Source organism: Ranitomeya imitator, chromosome 5 (genome assembly GCF_032444005.1).
Source record: "Ranitomeya imitator isolate aRanImi1 chromosome 5, aRanImi1.pri, whole genome shotgun sequence".
In the NCBI taxonomy this organism is placed as follows: Eukaryota; Metazoa; Chordata; class Amphibia; order Anura; family Dendrobatidae; genus Ranitomeya; species Ranitomeya imitator.
Window position 1 is genome coordinate 410,205,246 of NC_091286.1, and position 23,203 is coordinate 410,228,448.

The following is a 23,203-nucleotide window of genomic DNA, read 5'->3' on the forward strand; positions in this document are numbered from 1 at the left end:
TATAGGGCAGGTGTGGAGCAATCTGCGGTCACCTCATATGGTGGGGGTAGCAGTCCTGATGACTAGGTGAGGGGGCTACTCACTGGGAACGTGTAAGTGAAGCAAACTGCAGGAGTTTAGGACGCCCGGGGTATGGGGGGAAAAAAAAAAAAAAAAAAAAAAAAGGAAGAGCGGCGCTGTGCCCAGAAAAACACACCTCTTTCACCCGTCTGGCCCACCCTTGTATCGTATTACCTCCTTCTGTGCCTCTCAGATCTCGCCCATGCGCGCATGCACCGCTTCACTGCAGTCCTCGGGAGCGAGATCTGAGAGGCAGAGAGGGAGGTAATGAGATACAAGGGCGGGCCAGACAGGTGAAAGAGGTGTGTTTTTCTGGGCACAGCGCCGCTCTTTTTTCCATAGCCCAGGCGTCCCGAACTCCTGCAGTTTGCTTCACTTATACCTTCCCAGTGAGGAGCCCCCTCACCTAGTCATCAAGACTGCTACCCCACCATATGAGGTGACCGCAGATTGCTCCGCACCCGCCCTATAAGACAACCCCGACTTTTGAGAAGATTTTATATTTTAACTGGAGAAGTTGGGGGTCGTCTTATACGCTGGAAAATACAGTTACTAGCCTATAACTAGCCATTTAAATTATATTTAATCTGGTCTAGTAAGAAAGTTTGGAAGCTACCTAGTACAGGGAATAGCCCAATGTAAGGTTACTTTTGAGTGCCATCATTTTTGATGAATTGAAGTCTTAATGAATAAAAACACGAGACTCAAACACCACACTGTTAAAACAAAAAGAAAGCCTGCAAATTAAAATTGCAGTTTTATTGACAATACTGCCGCACACATCCAGCCAGGCCAAGAAATGACAAAGTAAACAGCAACTTCAGACAGAACAAAAAAAAAAAAAAAATTATATCTTTGGCCATTTAACTCATCCAAACCCATCTAAAAGTACAGCTAAAAATATGCTCAAAAAAAAAAAAAAAAAAAGTAAAAAGTTACTGGAATGATCAGAATATTTTTTCTTATATGGGAATTTTGTCTTATTTATTTAGGTTTTTTTTGTAACAACTTTTTTTTTTTATTTTTTTTGTAAAGATTTCTCCATATGCTCCCCTTGGAGAAGAAACAGCCCTGGTCTTACTCCACCCTACCCGCCACCCCACCCAGAAAACAAAAATGCATCGGGGGGTTCAAATGGCAGAAAACTATAGGTGCAATTTAAAAATTAAAATAAAGTTACATTTGTAATTTAAAAGCCCAACACCCTGTCAGCCGGATTCCCGGTACAGAAAAAGGACAGCTGTATACCAATATGTACAAAAATATAAAATGTAAATAAAAAATACAAACATAGGAACCCAATCCAAGGGTGCTTTTTAGTTTCCCATATCAGAATTTTAAAAAGGAAAAGCAATTTTTTTTTTCTGCTGTGATCCTCACCCCCCCTTTTAAAATTTTCCTCTCAGGACTGGGAAGGACAGCAAGTGAATGCACCCCAAACTGGCAGTGAAAGGGTTGACCCACTAAACTAAAAGAGGGCCAGGGCTGTTTTAAAAAGAATGCACCAAGGGCACATTGACTTGCGCCTCAGACGCAGTAATGTGCACGGACGGAGAGAAGGGCCATAAGAGCCTGCGAGAAAGTAGGGTGGGACGGAGGCATCACTATCAGTGACCATATTCTGAGCGTGGTAAGGGTGGGGAGGCGGTGGAGAAGGATTATATATAGAATTTATTTTGAGACAGGGAATAGCCCCTCTCTAGTCATCTTCATCTTTTTTCTGCTTCTTTGTTTCAACGTCATCTTCGTCCTTGGAAAAAAATAAAAAATTATAATTATATCCATTTTATCATAGTCGACATACATTGAAAATCCCACTCACACACCTTTATGGTCTAGTCCTATTTATTTTCCACCATATGGTTTAGACCATCTTTTTTTGCTAGAATGTCCCGACAAATGATCAAAGGTTGTCCCATGTCAGAGCCCACATATCCCCATGGAGCAGATATATTCTGGGTTTAATTACCCTGAACAGTCTTCATGTAAATCAATGATCTTGGAAGAACGATGATACCGCTTAGCCTGGGGTCACACTTGCGAGTGCAGTGCGAGAAACAAGCGCGAATCTCTCGCATCAATACCCGGCACTGCTGCCAGCGGTTCGGACCAGAGCGCTCAGCTGCATTGAAATACATGCTGGCGCACGCTCCGGTGCCGAGTGTCGGGTATTGATGCGAAAGACTCGCGCTAGTTTCTCGCACTGCACTCGCAAGTGTGACCCCGGCCTTATACCCCATGTACCCCTTTACCATCACTAGTAGGGTAGGAAGCAACGTCTAGAATATTTATGCGTTGCGTGTCCTTTAAAGACTAAATACACTAATTGAAATGTCTATATTAAAACAATTTTAAAGAGTACTTTTTAGAAGAGCAGTATATCAATATTATTCTTTACCAAAAGGGATATAAATTCGGAAATATCCAAAAAGAAACCAATAGGGCAACAGTTTTTTACTGGTGCATGGTATGCCCAAGTCTGACCATTTAACTCATCCACAGCTGTAGAGCTATTCCCTTCAGACGTAATTTTAAGTTTCGAAGAGGCTATAGTTTTAAATATTTCCATGAAAACACCTGAGGGGGAAAAAAAAAAAAAAAATGTGCCCCTCGGATCACTACTGCTTATTGAATTGGAACCAACATTGCTGGAAATGTTAACACATTGATGCAATTCTAGAATACTATATTTTGGCGTTTTAACCTCTATACCTTAAAGAAAAAAAAAAAGGACTTGTCCATGTACTGGGAAGCTGTAAAACTGTATATGGCTGCTTGGCCCTTTAAGAGAAAAGCAAATTAATCCCTTTATGACCCTGAAGCTATGAACCTGCAATGTCTTGAAGGTTTCCATCTATGTGTCTGCAAGTGCATGAGGCATGGCAATGCACTTCGAGCTTCTTAACCCCATGCTGTACTCCCTGCCACATACTGGAGCCAGAGACCAGTCAAGCATTAGAGTGGCGCTAGGCAGGGAAAACAGCAGGAGGTTGACGAGATGTAAGTGCATCCTCATGCTACCATGCACATTTATAAAAAAAAAAAAACTTAAAAATGTGATTTCGGATGAAGGAGCATCACTTTGGGATCTTAAAGAGATCAACTTGCTTATCTTTTAAAGGGTTACACAGACATTGTTTTTGGTTGTTGTTTACAGGTTCCCTTTAAGGGCACACTGACATTGATGGCTTTTCTATTGAAAGCCACCTGTAGCAGCTACTAAGAGGCAAATTGTATGATGATAGCCAATTCATCTGTGCTCTGTAATACCATCCTGTGGCTAGGTTCTGGGGGGTTTTTGTTTGTTTTTCCCCCACTTACATCGTCATCTTCTGCTGCTCTTTTACCAGTGGCTCCATCTGCTTCATCATCTTCATCACCCTCATCATCATCTCCTAGGAAAAGAAATCATTTTAATAAAGTTAATTCTGGCACAACGCTAAGCCAAATTACTGAATCCTAACCCCCCCCCAACAGAACTTCTTTTAGGTGAAATGCATAAAGTTACCCATTACTACATTCCACTGTCCGCCCTGACCCAGCGCCCCTGCCAATGTACTGCCCTATTCACATGGCATGTGGAACCTGGGACACTTGACTGCATTCTGGATGCCAAGTTAAAACAACTGGTAATATAAAACTAGCTAGTTGATGGAGATGAATTATAATGGAAGTAGCCATCCCTACAGAAAAGACTTTTCTGGAAAGATTTTTGCAGGGGAGGGGAGGGGAGGGGAGGGGGGGGGGGGGGGGGGGAATATAGAAGGTAAAAAAAAAAACAAAAAAAAAAAAACACATGTCAAAATACTATGCCCATCTTTTCAAGAAAGTACTTTAAAGCAAAGTGTCAGCAGGATTGTGCACAGTAACCTACCGAAAGGGTCAGGTTGGCGACATTATACTGATTACAATGATACCTGGTGATGAAATCCGTGTTGTGGTTGTTTAATCTTTATTTGCAGTTTTCAGTTAATGATATGCCCGTGCTCCGGGGCGGGGCTGTGGGGTGGTAAGGGGCTTTATGTGGTGCTTTGCTTACATATTCACCTGTATGGGCTTATGATAGGACACTGAACCCTTACTGACCTGCCCCTGTTTTACATACTGCATATACCATTTTGATAAAAAAGCATTTACACTAAGCAAAATGGTGGCGGCGCTTGCACAATAGTATGTATCACATTATGCACATATGATAAAGAAAAACATTTTCTTCATCAATATGGCGTCGGCAGCGCATACGTAGTAGCATCTATCACATTCCGATAGATGCTACTGCGCATGCGCCGCCATTTTGCTGGAGAAAAAAAAAAAAAGTGTGGCTGCAGCAGAATTACACCAGCCCTTGCACAGTAATATCTATCAGAACGCGATAGATGCTACTAAGCATGCACTGCGGCGTCATTTTTATGATTTATTCTTCTTTTTTACCCTACCATACTATATGCATAATGCGATACATGCTATGGCATAAGCACCGCCACCATTTTGCTTAATGTAAATGTTTTTGTTCTAACACCACAATTAGTATATGCAGTATGTAAAATAGGGGGCAGATCACTGAATGTGATCAGTGACCGGTCATATGCAACACATTAATATGTAAGCAGAGCACCACATAAAGACCACCACAGAACGCCCCAGAGCACGAGAATCTCATTATCTGAAAACTACATATACAGATTAAACAACCACTAGATGGATTTCATCACCCAAGGTACTTTAATCAGTAGAACTGTGCCAACCTGACAGTGTCTGCAGTTTACTGAGCACAATCCTGCTGACAGGTTCACTTTAAAGGAATCAGTGCCATACATGCCAAAGAAATTCCCTTCCCTAGCAGTTCCCCAATCAGTTGTATCAGGGTTTGTTAGTGCTGGGGTGTAGAGAACTATTCCATCTCACGGCACTTCGCTTTGTTCCTAAAAAAAAAAAAAAAAAAAAGTTTCAATGAAACCGCACCTTCTACTTCATCCTCCTCGTCTTCTTCGTCAACCTCTTCCTCTTCATCCCCATCATTGTCTCCCCCATCATCGCCGTTCTCTTCATTCTCCTAAAGTTAAGTGTTACAGTCTTTACACAGTGTTTAGTTCTGCCCCATATAACCCATTATATCACAGCAGGTGGTTTTTAGTGCTCGCCAGATTTAAAAAAAAAAAAAAAATAATAATATGAAAAGTCATTTGTGATGTAAAGTGAACGAAAAAAGGTCAATCAGGGAAACGGCTGGTAGGTAATGGCAGCACGGATTACACTGCAGCGCCCTCTAGAGGCCTGTGCAAACACTACAGCGTTGAAGTACAGTGAGCACTTACTGCATTTCCATTCGCTGGCTTCTCCTTTCCATTTTCTGTTTCTTCAACAACTTCCCTATCTTTTGCCTTCAAGTCCTGTACAGAGAGAAGTCTGTGAGAACTCAACTTCTACCAACTCCCAGGTGGAAGATGACAAACACTTGTTCAGCTGTCATTATGGCGCATTTCTGGCTTCAATGTTAGCACCACACAACCCAGCATTGCTTGGTGATAATTAGCGGGGCGGCAATATTCTTAAATGGGAGACGCAAGATATTTGCCACCACACAGCCCAATCTGGCCTAACAGATTAGTGCCTGCACACACACACAGCCCAATCTGGCCTAACAGATTAGTGTCTGCACACACACACAGCCCAATCTGGCCTAACAGATTAGTGTCTGCACACACACACAGCCCAATCTGGCCTAACACATTAGTGCCTGCACACACACAGCCCAATCTGGCCTAACAGATTAGTGCCTGCACACACACACAGCCCAATCTGGCCTAACAGATTAGTGTCTGCACACACACACAGCCCAATCTGGCCTAACAGATTAGTGCCTGCACACACACAGCCCAATCTGGCCTAACAGATTAGTGTCTGCACACACACACAGCCCAATCTGGCCTAACAGATTAGTGTCTGCACACACACACAGCCCAATCTGGCCTAACAGATTAGTGTCTGCACACACACACAGCCCAATCTGGCCTAACAGATTAGTGTCTGCACACACACACAGCCCAATCTGGCCTAACAGATTAGTGCCTGCACACACACACAGCCCAATCTGGCCTAACAGATTAGTGTCTGCACACACACACAGCCCAATCTGGCCTAACAGATTAGTGCCTGCACACACACACACAGCCCAATCTGGCCTAACAGATTAGTGCCTGCACACACACACACAGCCCAATCTGGCCTAACAGATTAGTGCCTGCACACACACACAGCCCAATCTGGCCTAACAGATTAGTGCCTGCACACACACACAGCCCAATCTGGCCTAACAGATTAGTGTCTGCACACACACACACAGCCCAATCTGGCCTAACAGATTAGTGTCTGCACACACACACACAGCCCAATCTGGCCTAACAGATTAGTGCCTGCACACACACAGCCCAATCTGGCCTAACAGATTAGTGCCTGCACACACACAGCCCAATCTGGCCTAACAGATTAGTGCCTGCACACACACAGCCCAATCTGGCCTAACAGATTAGGGCCTGCACACACACAGCCCAATCTGGCCTAACAGATTAGTGCCTGCACACACACACAGCCCAATCTGGCCTAACAGATTAGTGTCTGCACACACACAGCCCAATCTGGCCTAACAGATTAGTGCCTGCACACACACAGCCCAATCTGGCCTAACAGATTAGGGCCTGCACACACACACACAGCCCAATCTGGCCTAACAGATTAGTGTCTGCACACACACACAGCCCAATCTGGCCTAACAGATTAGGGCCTGCACACACACACACACACAGCCCAATCTGGCCTAACAGATTAGTGTCTGCACACACACAGCCCAATCTGGCCTAACAGATTAGTGCCTGCACACACACACACAGCCCAATCTGGCCTAACAGATTAGGGCCTACACACACACACAGCCCAATCTGGCCTAACAGATTAGGGCCTGCACACACACACACACACACAGCCCAATCTAGCCTAACAGATTAGTGCCTACACACACAGCCCAATCTGGCCTAATAGATTAGTAATATGCAAAATCCCAAAGCCATATTGACAGTCTGGATAAAGGAGCACTAAGATAGTGCACCCCCAGACAAATAAATCCGCTCCACAGAATACATATCAAAAAAGAGAACAAGGAGCATACCATAGGATAATATATAATGCGCTGCCTCCATGTTTATATCCATATGTGTTAATAGACCTCTGTGATTCCATGTAATCTCTTATATTAGTGGTGCACTGTGCCGCCTTGCAGAGCTAAAAATCGCGCATTATGGGATATGTCCTCCTTTATTTATCTGTGGGCACTAAATCTGTGTCAATATGTTACCATTGGGGCAGTGCGCATCGCGCTGTGTATGGCTGGCTCGGGTGTGTGGGCGGGCATCTCAGCTGCTCGGTGTGCTCGCTCCGGGACTTCCTCCCGACGCGCGCGCACCTGGTTTGACGCCCTGCCTCCACGCTCTGACCCGGCCGTCGCAGTGTGTTTGCGCCACCGCTATTGGACAATTACACACATGTGACCGGGTTCACTGGGGTTTTCAGAAGGTCGTGGCTGAGCTACACTCATATCCCCTTGAGAAAGCGGCGTTGCAGAGCCGCGAAACGCGCGTCAGGGGTCCTCTCTCCGGCTGTGTCCCTCCTCTGCACCCCTTTGCCGGTAAGCCCACCCTTCATTATGGAGATAATGCCCTAGATAGGTGTGTACTCTACTTATGGGCTCAGTGACGCTACGTTCACACTAGCGTTCCGCTGGTGTGCGTCGCCTTAGCGTCGGGCGACGCAGCGGCGACGCACGCGTCATGCGCCCCTATGTTTAACATGGGGGACGCATGCGTTTGTGTGTTGCGTTTTGCAACACTTGCGTCTTTTTTGCCGCTAGCGTCGGACCAAGAAAACGCAACAAGTTGCATTTTTCTTGCGTCCGATTTTCGGCAAAAAACGACGCACGCGTCGCAAAACGCAGCGTTTTTGCGTGCGTTTTGCCGCGTTTTTGTGTGCGTCGTGCGTTGCGTCGCCGACGCAGCGGCGCGCAACGCTAGTCTGAACGTAGCCTTATGTGACAGGCATACTGTATTTATTCCTTTACTCTGGGCTTACCTGCTCTTACATCGTTTATGGGGAGCACACTGTGTGCTTTTTCTCCTCTCTTTGGGGTTCCCGTTTTTGCAGTACTATTGGGGTACACTGGAGTGGCACTTTCTCTTCTGCTTTGTGTTGGAACCTATGTAATATGACGCACTACTGATTGAAATTTTAACTTTTGTATATCAATAAAGACCTGTGTATAAATTATCCTATGGTATGCTCCTTGTTCTCTTTTTTGATACCTAACAGATTAGTGCCTGCACACACACAGCCCAATCTGGCCTAACAGATTAGTGCCTGCACACACACAGCCCAATCTGGCCTAACAGATTAGTGCCTGCACACACACAGCCCAATCTGGCCTAACAGATTAGTGCCTGCACACACACAGCCCAATCTGGCCTAACAGATTAGTGCCTGCACACACACACACAGCCCAATCTGGTCTAACAGATTAGTGCCTGCACACAAAGCACAATCTGGCCTAACAGATTAGTGTCTGCACACACACACAGCCCAATCTGGCCTAACAGATTAGTGCCTGCACACACACACAGCCCAATCTGGCCTAACAGATTAGTGCCTGCACACACACAGCCCAATCTGGTCTAACAGATTAGTGCCTGCACACACACAGCCCAATCTGGTCTAACAGATTAGTGCCTGCACACACACAGCCCAATCTGGCCTAACAGATTAGTGCCTGCACACACACAGCCCAATCTGGCCTAACAGATTAGTGCCTGCACACACACAGCCCAATCTGGCCTAACAGATTAGTGCCTGCACACACACAGCCCAGTCTGGCCTAACAGATTGGTGCCGGAACAGGCCATGCAGCGGCCCATTACAAGCAGCTCATTGATTGATAGCGGTGAGTGATTTCAAATTGTGAAAATTAACCTGAGAGGCAGTGCTGCTGTAGTAACCCTGAGCCATACATGAGTGACTTTTTGTTGTATCACTAATGATCCAATTAGGCAGATCTAACCTCCTACATGGGGGAGCGGATCACATTCTGCAATGCCCAGTCCCCCCAGACTATACTGCCCTTACACATGCCAATGAGCACACAGCAGCTGATCACTGAATGATGGGGCGGTTTGGGATACAGTAATTGAATGCTGTATTTAGCATCAGTAGCAATGTGCGCCGTTCACCTTCTACAGCCTCTACACGGTGCTGCAGGCAGTATGAGCTAACAGAGGATCAGTCAGAGAGCTTATTCTTGGGGTATGTGCACACGATGGAGATTTAGTGCAGAACTGTACTGTGATAGTCTGACAATAGTTTGGATCTGGCTTTTTCTGAGATCATCACAGTTGAATGTGCAGGAACACAAAGCCCAAAGTAAAACTGAGCACAATGTGTCCTCCCCCAATAGCAGAAGTGATTCTTCTCCCCAGCTGGCAGTGCTCCCGGCCACACACGCACCTGCGCATGACAGGGCCCGCTCCACACTGTAACCCCATTTCAAATTTAGCGCCCTGATGCCCCGCCGCTATTGGCCGGCTCTGGGCTCCTGACCCCGCCCCTGTCCTTCTCCTGGGTTCCGGAGCCGCCGATTGGCTGGAACCTCCTAGTCCCGGCCCACATTTCTCGCACAGGCTGACGGGATTTGTAGAGCGCTACCGCTGGACGCGCCTTACTCCCTTAAGCAGACACGCCCGGAGAGAAAAGGCGGAGAAACTACAACTCCCAGTAGGCTGGTGTTCAAAGCAAGTTCTGGGAGTGACGCACGGGCTTCACGCTGAGGGTGAACAATGATGTATAGAATAAACGAGGTAACATGGCAATTGACGAGCCAGTGTCACTGGAAACGATAGCAGCTGCCTGATGTGCAGGGTCACCTCTAGCCACCCGGCACGGGAGGGGTTAAAGGCGACCCCATCTAGCATTGTCCTTGTAGGTAGCGACAGCGCAGGTAGCCACGAGCGGGGCCAGTAATTAGCCCTCCCCCACCGCTCATTAAAGGCTCTGCCTTTAGCGGCTAATCCGGTTACCAGCTGTCCCCCTCCCCGAGTCCCGGAGCTCCAGCGTCTCCCGGGACTGAGCCGGTGGACGTGGTGAACTGTGTACAACACAAACAAGTGGCAGAGCCCTCCCCCTCCATCAGAACTCGGCCGCGCAGCTGGGACCCTATTAACCCCTGCACGGCAACAAAGGCTTTCCGCTGCGGATCGCAGCGATCTCTACCCGGGATACCGACCCGCTATGGCATCCGCAATCTGGACGGAGCCCGGCGAGAAGAGGGCACTGCCAGCTGTAGACGCCTCTGCCAGCAGTGACGAGATCGCCCAGCACTGGCCAGACAAGGCTATAGATAGCAGCCTCTGCCTCCGGGGCCAGTACCGCGCATATGTACAGGCAGAGACCGAGCACACCATACAGCGCATGTGTACGGGCAGCTACTGACCGATCACACCATATACACGGGGCTGGTGACCAATCACACCATATACACGGGGCTGGTGAGCGATCATCCCATACAGGGCATATATACAGGTGGGCTGGTGACCGATCACACCATATACACGGGGCTGGTGACCAATCATGCTATACAGGGCATATATACAGCAGCTACTGACCGATCACACCATATACACGGGGCTGGTGACCGATCACACCATATACACGGGGCTGGTGAGCGATCATCCCATACAGGGCATATATACAGGTGGGCTGGTGACCGATCACACCATATACACGGGGCTGGTGACCGATCATCCCATACAGGGCATATATACAGGTGGGCTGGTGACCAATCACACCATAAACACGGGGCTGGTGACCGATCACAATATACACGGGGCTGGTGACCGATCACACCATATACACGGGGCTGGTGACCGATCACACCATATACACGGGGCTGGTGACCGATCACACCATACAGGGCATATATACAGCAGCTACTGACCGATCATCCTATACAGGGCATATATACAGGTGGGCCGGTGACCGATCACACCATATACACGGGGCTGTGACCGATCATCCCATACAGGGCATATATACAGGCGAGCTGGTGGCCGATCACACTATACAGCACATATCCACAGTCAACTAGTGACCGATCACATCGTAGTGACCGCTCAGCCCACACCGCGCATATCTCCAGGAGGCACTTGCCCGATCTCCTCATACAGCGCATATAGTCTACGGGGGGCGGGAGGCTAGTGACCGATCGCCTCATATGGGGGGGCAGTGACATTACCCCATACAGCGCACACATACAGGGACCTAGTGACCAATCACACTATGCAGTCTATACAAGGGACTACTAACCGACCACCCCATATATAAAGGGGCAATGACAGATGACCCCATATATAAAGGGGCAATGACAGATGACCCCATATATAAAGGGGCAGTGACAGATGACCCCATATAGCGCATGGACAATCTATACCGGGGCTACTGACATCACATCATAGTGATATGGGGACCAGTGAGGGATCTCTCCATATGTACAGCGGGCTAATGACCGATCGCCCCCTACAGCGCATATACAGGGGTAATGACAGATGACGCCATATATACAGCGGGCTAATGAGCGATCTCCCCATGCAGTTGATACACAGGGGACCAGTGAGCGATCTCCCAATAGCTACAGGGGATCTCCCCATAGATACAGGGGACCAGTGAGAGATCTCCCCATAGATAATATACAGGGGACCAGTGAGCGATCTCCCCATAGATAATATACAGGGGACCAGTGAGAGATCTCCCCATAGATAATATACAGGGGACCAGTGAGAGATCTCCCCATAGATAATATACAGGGGACCAGTGAGAGATCTCCCCATAGATAATATACAGGGGACCAGTGAGAGATCTCCCCATACAGTTGATATACAGGGGACCAGTGAGCGATCTCCCCATACAGTTGATATACAGGGGACCAGTGAGCGATCTCCCCACACACCGCCCGGGGGCAGATCTGCCATACAGCCGACATTCTCCAGCGCATCGCTCCTGTGGCGGGGGATGACAGTCCTCCCACCCTGTTGCGTGGGCACCGGCCGGGAACACGCCGCTCCTCGGAGCCATCTGGTACCCGGGGGGCAGCCCGGTCCCACACTGGTGCTGAGCGCAGGTGCCGCCACAATGGGGCACACAGCTGACCCGCCGCTTACCTTGGTTGCCTTCTCTACACTGGCGTCCACTGCGGTGTCTGACATGGTGAATGGAGGAAAATAGAGTCTAGTCTAGAGATGGAGAAAATAAAAAAGAAGAGTGCAGGTAGATCCCGGGGCTGAGAGCGGGAGCTGGTGCGGGAACAATGCAAAGATGGCTTTTTTTATTTTTTATAGTGACTGCCAGTGAAGGACTCACGCGGCGCCAGGGACTTTAATATAGATTAGTGGGAGGAGCAACTCACCGGCTTCTTATTACTTTATTGGTTAATGTCCTCCGCGAGAAGGGGGGTGAGGCATGCCCAGCTTCTGATTCGTCCGCGCACGAACAATGGGGGAGGGGGGCTTGTTTGCCTTACTCGCTACGCTGCAGTACCAGCAGTGACCGCTGCGCCGCTTGCCTCGTCTGCGGAGCATGCGCAGTGGCTGAGCATTAGCAGCTCTAGCTTTGGCAATCCAATGCAAATGAACATGATTTTTTTCCTTCTCCTGGAGAGGAGGGAGGAGGGGCGCGGGATAGTGGCGTGTGCAAAACTACACACAAAAACCCGAGCAGCCCCCGTACATTGTGAAACATGCCCCCTGGGCATTTACTTGCCCTCTGCGCACACTGCCGAGCATTGTCCTAGGGTAAATGAAAGGCGCAAGAGCACACAATGCATTTACACCATGTCCCCAGTGCGGGGCGCTGCCGCGCACAACCCATTACTAGGCTTCGGCTAGAACGCAACGATTTTTATCGGCACGATGACAGTTGGAGAATATCGGCCGACCAGCTGCTCCAGGCGTCGCCGTCGTGTGCGCGCACATAACACGCGCGTGCCCGCAGCCTTCGCGCACGAGGCAAGGTTTGCGAGGGACGGTGCTTAATTTCCCGCTTTTAACCCTTCAGGTGAAGGGCAGACGGAGTGGAAATTTTCCATTCGCCATTAACCCTCCTCCCAACTGTCAGCTCGCCGCCCCGCGCCGCCCTCCCACGCACCCCTTCCCTGCCGAGCGGCGGTGCAGTACCGCTCCCTGCCGCTAGGTCCCTCAGGCGGCGCTGCAGTCGAGCCTTCTTGGGACGGTTTCCAGCCGCTGCAAAGTGGGGGCGCAGGCGTCGGGAAACTCCGGCTATAGCGAGCGCACGTGTTGTTCACACAGCACCGAGACTGTCGCGGCTGCTCAGCCCTCATTGAAGGGGCTGTATGCTGCCCTCATTGTGTGTGCTGGTCATGGAGGAGTTAAAAAAACACCTCCACAGCCAGACTAGTCGTTATAGTGGAGCCGGTTTAGTAAGGGTTAAACGCACCGTAGCGGTCTCCAGTCACACTTGCGCTCCACATCTTATAAAACACGTCCTGCACAGACTATTCCCGGACCCGCCGGAGACCGTGCCCAGCCCCTCCCTACTCTGCCTCACACAAAAACCCGCCAAAATAGCCCGAACACGGCTGGTGTGAGGGGCGTCTGCTCCGAACCTGCCACAAACCGATAACGCGGCCATTAGATCAAGCAAGTACAGGGGCTCGTTAGCTACAGAAAGAAAGCGCCACAACTAATATGGCGCCCGGACAACCAGGGTCACACATTTCTCCAAATAATCCGCAAATCTCCAAGTAAAGTCAGACTCTTCACCCACTATGCCCCTAAACAGATAGAGGCAAGCAGCGAGCCGCAGAGAAACAAGCCCCAAATACCCTCGTTTAGTCAAAACCGTCGACGAATGCGAAGTAAAAACAGCTACGTTTGTGCCACACACAACATGGCGCCAAGTAGATGTCAGGCAGAGTGACGCCACTGCTCGGATCTGCGCTGTGATTGGTGTTAGCAGAGATGGTTGCGGTTAGACACGCCCAGAAGCTTGTGCGATTGGTTAGAGCTTTAGAACGAACACAAAACTGACGCTTTGCGTCTGCCCATTGGTCAGAGGTAATGCCCATCATATGTCATGTCTAGAGCGTGGCGTTGGGAAAACCCGGAGCAGGAGCCGGAGCCTGGAGTCAGGAAGCTGGATGGAAAGTATTAGGTCAGGGAGAGGATTTGTCTACCTGACGGATTAGAGCCAGTGTGCAGCTATAGCTCTGCCTGGACCTGAGGAGAGCAGTGCCAGGCTTTATTGGCCCTGTCATGGTGATGGCATGGGATGGATATAGTATAATTTACTGCCAAGAAAGGGTTCTGTTCAGAAATAACATATGTGCTGATTTTCACCCCCGAGTTCCCTACGTTCAGTGTAGGCTGTTCTGGGTGAGCTGGGTCAGTTGGCGCCTGGCACTAAAAAGTCCGCTCTATTGGAGCAAGTATAAAGAAATAGATTACCGCATGGCGGAGGAAGGCTAAGTTCACACTAGACCGTTTTGCAGCTTTTTTTATTTTGCTGGATTTTTTCATGCGTTTTACAGTACCAGCAAAGTCTCTGAGATTTCAGAAATATCCCGCACACAGCTTGGTTTTTTAGGCATCAGGATTTTGCTCTTTGCATGTTTTTTTGCACAATGGAGCATGTCACCTTTTTCAGCTTTTTTTCAGTGTTTTTCACCCATTGAAATGAATGGGTGGTGAAAAAACGCAGGTATCAGGGTTTGCTGCGATTTTTGTGCCAAAACCTGATTGTATAGAATAGGACTTTTTTTTTCAGCACTAAGCTTTGTCAACATGCACAAGAGACAAATCTAGCATGTCAAAACCGCAGCAAGAAAGCATAAAAAACAAGGAAAACGTGCTTTTTTTTTCTGCAGCTTCTTTCCTGCCAGGAGATCGGGTTTTGCTGTAGAAGAAAAGACGCCTAGTGTGAACTTGCCCTTACCCTGAGCGAGAGCCGTTTGTAGTTGCCAGTGGCTCTCAAATCCACTCGCCTTAGGGGGCTCCATGGGGGCCCAGCACCGGTGCTCATGTTTTGTCCCCCCTGTATATGATGGGCCCCGATACCTGTGATACCTCTCCACGTTTTTTCCGCATCCTCTGACTGAGCAGCAGCCAGTAAGAAGTATTTCATTTTTTTTCATGTTTGGAACAATATCATATGGGGCCCACTATATATGGAGAATCATATGGGCACCATTATATATGGAACATCATATGGGGCCCATTATATACTGGAGCATTATATGGGGCCATCGTATACTGTATGGAGCAATATATGAGGCCCATAATAAACTGGAGAATTATATGGGGCCCATCATATATGGAGCATCATATGGAGCCCATTCTATGTGGAACATCATATCGGGCCCATTATATATGGAGCATCTTATGGGGCCCATCATATACAGTATGGAGCATTATATAGGGCGCATTCTGTATGGAGCAGTTTAAGGGACTCATTATACTGTACATTATATGGGACTCATACTGTAGGGAGCTGTATTCATTATACCGTATAGAGAAATACATAGGGCTCATTATTCTTTATGGAGCATTATATGTGACACATAATACCGCATGGAGCAATATATGGGGCTCATACTGTATGGAGCAATACATGTGGCTCATTACACTGTCTGGAACAGTGTATGAAGCTCATTGTACTATATAGGGCATTATCTGGGGCTCATTCTGTTTGGAGCACTATGTGGTGCCCATAATACTGTATGGAACAATATATGGGTATCATTATTCTGTATGGAGCACTGTGGTGCCCATAATACTGTATGGAACAATACTTGAGTCTCATTATTCTGTATGGAGCACTATGTGGTGCCCATAATACTGTATGGAGCAATATATGAGTCTCATTATTCTGTATGGAGCACTATGTGGTGCCCATAATACTGTATGGAGCAATATATGAGGCTCATTATCTTGTATGGAGCACTATGTGGTGCCAATAATACTGTATGGAGGAATACATGAGGCTCATTATTCTGTATGGAGCACTATGTGGTGTCCATAATACTGTATTCAACAATATATGGGTATCATTATTCTGTATGGATCACTATGTGGTTCTTGGGTCTAAGGGGTATCGTTTCTCCTTATGGAGAGTGACATACCATCTCTGGCTTGTCAAGGTAAGGGGGCTTATTCGCCGTGCAATGCTCCTCTAGGAAATATAATATGCAAATTGCCTCTTCTGAGAAAAAGAGGACTTAACTCTATAGCGCCACCTGTTGGAAGTAGCGATCCTACAAGTCACAATCAACCCTTTAACGAGTCGTGCCATATGACTTAGGATAAAAGCCAAATCAGTATCTCAATTCGCTACTTCCAACAGGTGGCGCTATAGAGTTTAAGTCCTCTTTTTCTCAGAAGAGGCAATTTGCATATTATATTTCCCAGAGGAGCATTGCACGGCGAATAAGCCTCCTTACCTTGACAAGCCAGAGATGGTATGTCACTCTCCATAAGGAGAAACGATATCCCTTAGACCCCAGTCCAGAGCCTCTCACCTAGCCAAATCAGTTCTCATGCTTCGCACTGACGAGGGCCAACAGCCCGAAACACCGTGTCTGCGAATTGAGATACTAATTTGGCTTTTACCCTAAGTCATATTGCACGACTCGTTAAAGAGTTGATTGTGACTTGTAGGATCGCTACTTCCAACAGATGGCGCTATAGAGTTTAAAGGGACACTGTCACCTGAATTTGGAGGGAACAATCTTCAGCCATGGAGGCGGGGTTTTTGGGTGTTTGATTCACCCTTTCCTTACCCGCTGGCTGCATGCTGGCTGCAATATTGGATTGAAGTTCATTCTCTGTCCTCCATAGTACACGCCTGCGCAAGGCAAGATTGCACTGTGCAGGCATATACTACGGAGGACAGAGAATGAACTTCAATACAATATTGCAGCCAGCGGGTAAGGAAAGGGTGAATCAAACACCCAAAAACCACGCCTCCATGGCTGAAGATTGTTCCCTCCAAATTCAGGTGACAGTGTCCCTTTAAGTCCTCTTTTTCTCAGAAGAGGCATTTTGCATATGTGGTTCTCATAATTCTGTATGGAGCAATATTTGAGGCTCATTATTCTGTATGGAGCACTATGTGGTGCCCATAATACTGTATGGAGGAATAAATGAGGCTCATTATTCTATGTGGAGCACTATGTGGTGCCCATAATACTGTATGGAGGAATATATGAGGCTCATTATTCTATGTGGAGCACTATGTGGTGCCCATAATACTGTATGGAGGAATATGTGAGGCTCATTATTCTATGTGGAGCACTATGTGGTGCCCATAATAGGGTCATTCTATGGTAGCTTACGTTACAACACAATATAGTAACTTGCGTTACAAAGATGACTGTAACTTGCCTTACAATAAGTTTAATCCAATGGATGTTACCTTCAGCTTAGCAACGAAAGTTACTATGCGGTAACATAAGTTATCTATATTTCTTGTAATAAAAACTGTTGCTTTTAGCTAGAGAGGTGAAAATACATTTTTTAAAGTTGCTGGGACTATGGTGTTTTAATACAATAAAGATAGTGCTTCTCCCCTGTAAACCAGAACAGAATATTTGGCAGACTCATGAAGGACAATTGCCTTTCCTTTTTTTGTTACGTAAGTTACCAAGTAATAACACTGTATTTTGTATTTAATTTTATTGCTAAAAAATCAAACCGTGTTGAAATCTATTGAGAATAGTTTAGTGTGCAATATACATTCACTCCTTTTTGTGCCTGCCTTCAAAGAACAGTCTGTAGCCAGTTTTTGGCTTGTGAATGTAACGTAAGTTACCATGGAATGACCCAATACTGTATGGAGCAATATATGAGATACAGTACAGACCAAAAGTTTGGACACACCTTCTCATTTAAAGATTTTTCTGTATTTTTATGACTATGAAAATTGTACATTCACACTGAAGGCATCAAAACTATGAATTAACACATGTGGAATTATATACTTAACAAAAAAGTGTGAAACAACTGAAATTATGTCTTATAGTCTAGGTTCTTCAAAGTAGCCACCTTTTGCTTTGACGACTGCTTTGCACACTCTTGGCATTCTCTTGATGAGCTTCAGGAGGTAGTCACCGGGAATGGTTTTCACTTCACAGGTGTGCCCTGTCAAGTTTAATAAGTGGGATTTCTTGCCTTATAGATGGGGTTGGGACCATCAGTTGTGTTCTGCAGAAGTCTGGTGGATACACAGCTGATAGTCCTACTGAATAGACTGTAAGATTTTGTATTATGGCAAGAAAAAAGCAGCTAAGTAAAGAAAAACATCATTACTTTAAGAAATGAAGGTCAGTCAGTCTGAAAAATTGGGCAAACTTTGAAAGTGTCACCAAGTGCAGTGGCAAAAACCATCAAGCGCTACAAAGAAACTGGCTCACATGAGGACCGCCCCAGGAAAGGAAGACCAAGAGTCACCTCTGCTTCTGAGGATAAGTTTATCTGAGTCGCCAGCCTCAGAAATCGCAGGTTAACAGCAGCTCAGATTAGAGACCAGGTCAATGCCACACACAGTTCTAGCAGCAGACACATCTCTACAACATCTGTTAAAAGGAGACTTTGTGCAGCAGGCCTTCATGGAAACCACTGCTAAGGACAGGCAACAAGCAGAAAAGATTTGTTTGGGCTAAAGAACACAAGGAATGGACATTAGACTAGTGGAAATCTGTGCTTTGGTCTGATGAGTCCAAATTTGAGATCTTTGGTTCCAACCACTGTGTCTTTGTGCGACGCAGAAAAGGTGAACGGATGGACTCTACATGCCTGGTTCCCACCGTGAAGCATGGAGGAGGAGGTGTGATGGTGTGGGGGTGCTTTGCTGGTGACACTGTTGGGGATTTATTCAAAATTGAAGGCAAACTGAACCAGCATGGCTACCACAGCATCTTGCAGCGGCATGCTATTCCGTCCGGTTTGCGTTTAGTTTAGTAGACTCCAAACACACCTCCAGGCTGTGTAAGGGCTATTTGACCAAGAAGGGGAGTGATGGGGTGCTATACCAGATGACCTAGCCTCCACAGTCACCAGACCTGAACCCAATCGAGATTGTTTGGGGTGAGTTGGACCGCAGAGTGAAGGCAAAAGGGCCAACGAGTGCTAAGCATCACTGGGAACTGCTTCAAGATTGTTGGAAGACCATTCCCGGTGATTACCTCTTGAAGCTCATCAAGAGAAGGCCAAGAGTGTGCAAAGCAGTCATCAAAGCAAAAGGTGGCTACTTTGAAGAACCTAGAATATAAGGCATAATTTCAGTTATTTCACACTTTTTTGTTAAGTATATATTTCCACATGTGTTAATTTATAGTTTTGATGCCTTCAGTGTGAATGTACAATTTTCATAGTCATGAAAATACAAAAAAGTCTTTAAATGAGGTGTGTCCAAACTTTTGGTCTGTACTGTATATGAGGCTCATTATTCTGTATGGAGCACTGTGTTGCCCATAATATTGTATGGAGGAATATTTGGAACTCATTATTGTGTATGGAGCACTATGTGGTACCCATAATACTGTATGGAGTAATATATGGGGCTCATTATTCTGCATGGTGCACTATGTGGTGCCCATAATACTGTATGGAGGAATATATGGAGCTCATTATTCTGTATGGAGCGCTATGTGGTGACTATAATACTGTATATAGCAATATATTTAGCTCATTATTCTGTATGGAGCACTGTGTGGTGCCAATAATACTGTATGGAGGAATATATGGAGCTTATTATTCTGTATGGAGCACTATGTGGTGCCAATAATACTGTATGGAGGAATATATATAGCTCATTGTTCTGTACTAGATGGTGGCCCGATTCTAACGCATCGTTTATTCTAGAATATGCATGTCCACGTAGTATATTGCCCAGCCCACGTAGTATATTGCCCAGTCACGTGGTATATTGCCCAGCCACATAGTATATTGCCCAGCCACGTAGTATATTGTCCAGCTACGTAGTATACAGCACAGAGCCACATAGTATATTGCCCAGTCACGTAGTATATTGCCCAGTCACGTAGTATATTGCCCAGTCACGTAGTATATTGCCCAGTCACGTAGTATATTGCCCAGCCACGTAGTATATTGCCCAGTCACGTAGTATATTGCCTAGCGACGTAGTATATTGCCCAGCGACGTAGTATTCAGCACAGAGCCACGTAGTATATTGCCCAGTCTCGTAGTATATTGCCCAGTCACGTAGTATATTGCCCAGCGACGTAGTATTCAGCACAGTCACGTAGTATATTGCCCTGCGATGTAGTATATTGCCTAGCGACGTAGTATATTGGCCAGTCACATAGTATATTGCCCAGACACGTAGGTATAGAACACAGCTCGTGCAGTATTTAGCAGTGTGTGCACCATATCCCTGTTAAAAAAAAATAATTAAAATAAAAAATAGTTATATACTCACCCCTGGCATCCAGCGAAGCTGTGTTATGCGGCCGCCATCTTCCGTTCCCAAGATGCATTGCGAAATTACCTAGATGATTTAGTGGTCTCGAAGTCTTCTGGGTAAGTTCGCAATGCATCTCTGGGAAAGCGGCTGGCGCGAGCGCATCGTCCGACGACGGAAGGCGAGAATAGCAGGTTTTTTTTAAATTATTTTTAACATTACATCTTTTTACTATTGATTCTGCATAGGCAGCATCAATAGTAAAAACTTGGTCACACAGGGTTAATAGCAGCGGTTACAGAGTGCGTTACCCGCGGCATAACGCGGTCTGTTGCCGCTGGTATTAACCCTGTGTGAGTGGTGACCGGAGGGGAGTATGGAGCGGGCGCTGACTGCAGGGAGTATGGAGCGGGGAGTATGGAGCGGGCGCCGGGGACACTGACTGCGGGGAGTATGGAGCGGGCGTCGGGCACACTGACTGCGGGGAGTATGGAGCGGGCGTCGGGCACACTGACTGCCGGGAGTATGGAGCGGGGAGTATGGAGCGGGCACTGGGGACACTGACTGCGGGGAGTATGGAGCGGGCGCCGGGGACACTGACTGCAGGGAGTATGGAGCGGGCGCCGGGCACACTGACTGCGGGGAGTATGGAGTGAGCGTCGGGGACACTGACTGCGGGGAGTATGGAGCGGGCGCCGGGCACACTGACTGCGGGGAGTATGGAGTGAGCGTCGGGGACACTGACTGCGGGGAGTATGGAGCGGGCGCCGGGCACACTGACTGCGGGGAGTATGGAGCGGGCGGCGGGCACTGTGACTGCAGGGGAGTAGGGGAGGGACTAATCGGACTGTGCCCGTCGCTGATTGGTCGCGGAAGCCATGACAGGCAGCTGGCGAGACCAATTACCGACTTGGATTCCATGACACAGAGGCCGCGACCAATGAATATCTGTGACAGACAGACAGACGGAAGTGATCCTTAGACAATTATATAGTAGATGGAGTACTATGTGTATGAATCAATATATGGGCTCATTCTTTTGTATGGAGCGCTATGTTGTTGTGCCGATAATACTGTATGGAGGAATATATGGAGCTCATTATTCTGTGTGGAGCCCATAATACTGTATGGAGGAATATGTGGATCTCATTATTCTGTATGGATCACTATGAGGTGCCCGTAATACTGTATGGAGCAATATATGGGCTCATTATTCTGTATGAAGCACTATGTGGTGCCCATAATACTGTATGGAGCAATATATGGGCTCATTATTCGGTATGAAGCACTATGTGGTGCCAGTAATACTGTATGGAGGAATATATGGAGCTCATTATTCTGTATGGAGAACTATGTGGTGCCAATGATACTGTATGAATCAATATATGGAGCTCATTATTCTGTATGGAGCACTGTGTGGTGCCCATAATACTGTATGGAGCAATATATGGAGCTCATTTTTCTGTATGGAGAACTATGTGGTGACAATAATACTGTATATAGCAATATATTTAGATCATTCTGTATGGAGCACTATGTGTTGCCAATAATACTGTATGGAGGAATATATGGGCTCATTATTCTGTATGAAGCACTGTGGTGCCCATAATACTGTATGGAGCAATATATGGGCTCATTATTCTGTATGGAGCACTATGTGGTGCCAATAATACTGTATGGAGGAATATATGGAGCTCATTATTCTGTATGGAGAACTATGTGGTGCCAATAATAGTGTTTGAATCAATATGTGGGGCTCACTCTTCTGTATGAAGCGCTATGTGGTGCCCATAATACTGTATGGAGGAATATATGGAGCTCATTATTCTGTATGGAGCACTGTGTGGTGCCCATAATACGGTATAGAGCAATATATGGGGCTCATTATTCTGTATGAAGCACTATGTGGTGCCCATAATACTGTATGGAGGAATATATGGAGCTCATTATTCTGTATGGAGCAATATGTGGTGCCAATAATACTGTATGGAGCAATATATGGGGCTCATTATTCTGTATGGAGCATTATGTGGTGCCCATAATACGGTATGGATCAATATATGGGGCTCATTATTCTGTATGGAGCGCTATGTGGTGCCCATAATACGGTATGGATCAATATATGGGGCTCATTATTCTGTTTGGAGCACTATGTGTTGCCAATAATACTGTATGGAGAACTATACTGTCAGGTTTCTGAGATGTTGTAGAATGTGCAATAGATATCACTCATGTCAACCTACTGTCTCCTTCCCCTCCACCCTGTAGAATGTAAGCCCGCAAGGGCAGGGTCCTCGCCCCTCTGTATCAGTCCGTCATTGTTAGTTTGCTTACTGTAAGTGATATCTGTAACTTGTATGTAACCCCTTCTCATGTACAGCACCATGGAATCAATGGTGCTATATGAATAATAATAATAATAATGTAACATAAGAATAAATGAAATCTTTGGCTTTGTGATATACCTATATTTCTCTGCCGTGTCTGTGCATCGTGAATTGTGGTATGTGTTACAGGGGCCCTCTGAGAGTCTTTGCCCAGGGCCCACGAAAACCTAGAGCCGGCCCTGTTGTCTGCCACACTCTAGAGACATACTGATAGGCAATTTAGATTGTGAGCCCCAATG

At 46.8% G+C, this 23,203-nt stretch overlaps 1 protein-coding gene across 1 annotated transcript; it reads right to left on the bottom strand.

Moving 5' to 3' along the window:
• Window positions 1–779: 779 nt before the first annotated feature.
• PTMA (prothymosin alpha) lies at window positions 780–12,492 on the bottom strand. The gene is made up of 5 exons (XM_069727014.1): window positions 12,306–12,492; window positions 5,376–5,450; window positions 5,023–5,113; window positions 3,382–3,455; window positions 780–1,810 (listed from the first exon to the last, which is right to left on the bottom strand). The coding sequence occupies exons 1-5, from the start codon at window positions 12,348–12,350 to the stop codon at window positions 1,760–1,762; spliced, it is 336 nt and encodes a 111-aa protein (XP_069583115.1). The 5' UTR covers window positions 12,351–12,492; the 3' UTR covers window positions 780–1,759.
• Window positions 12,493–23,203: the final 10,711 nt, after the last annotated feature.

Bases quoted from the DNA above. Each gene is read 5' to 3' on its own strand.
- PTMA (XM_069727014.1), bottom strand. From the start codon at position 12,350: ATGTCAGACACCGCAGTGGACGCCAGTGTAGAGAAGGCAACCAAG. The intron at 5,451-12,305 runs GTAAGCGGCGGG...CTCTCTGTACAG, and splicing joins GTGTAGAGAAGGCAACCAAG to GACTTGAAGGCAAAAGATAG. The intron at 1,811-3,381 runs GTAAGTGGGGGA...TTTTTTTCCAAG, and splicing joins GAGCAGCAGAAGATGACGAT to GACGAAGATGACGTTGAAAC.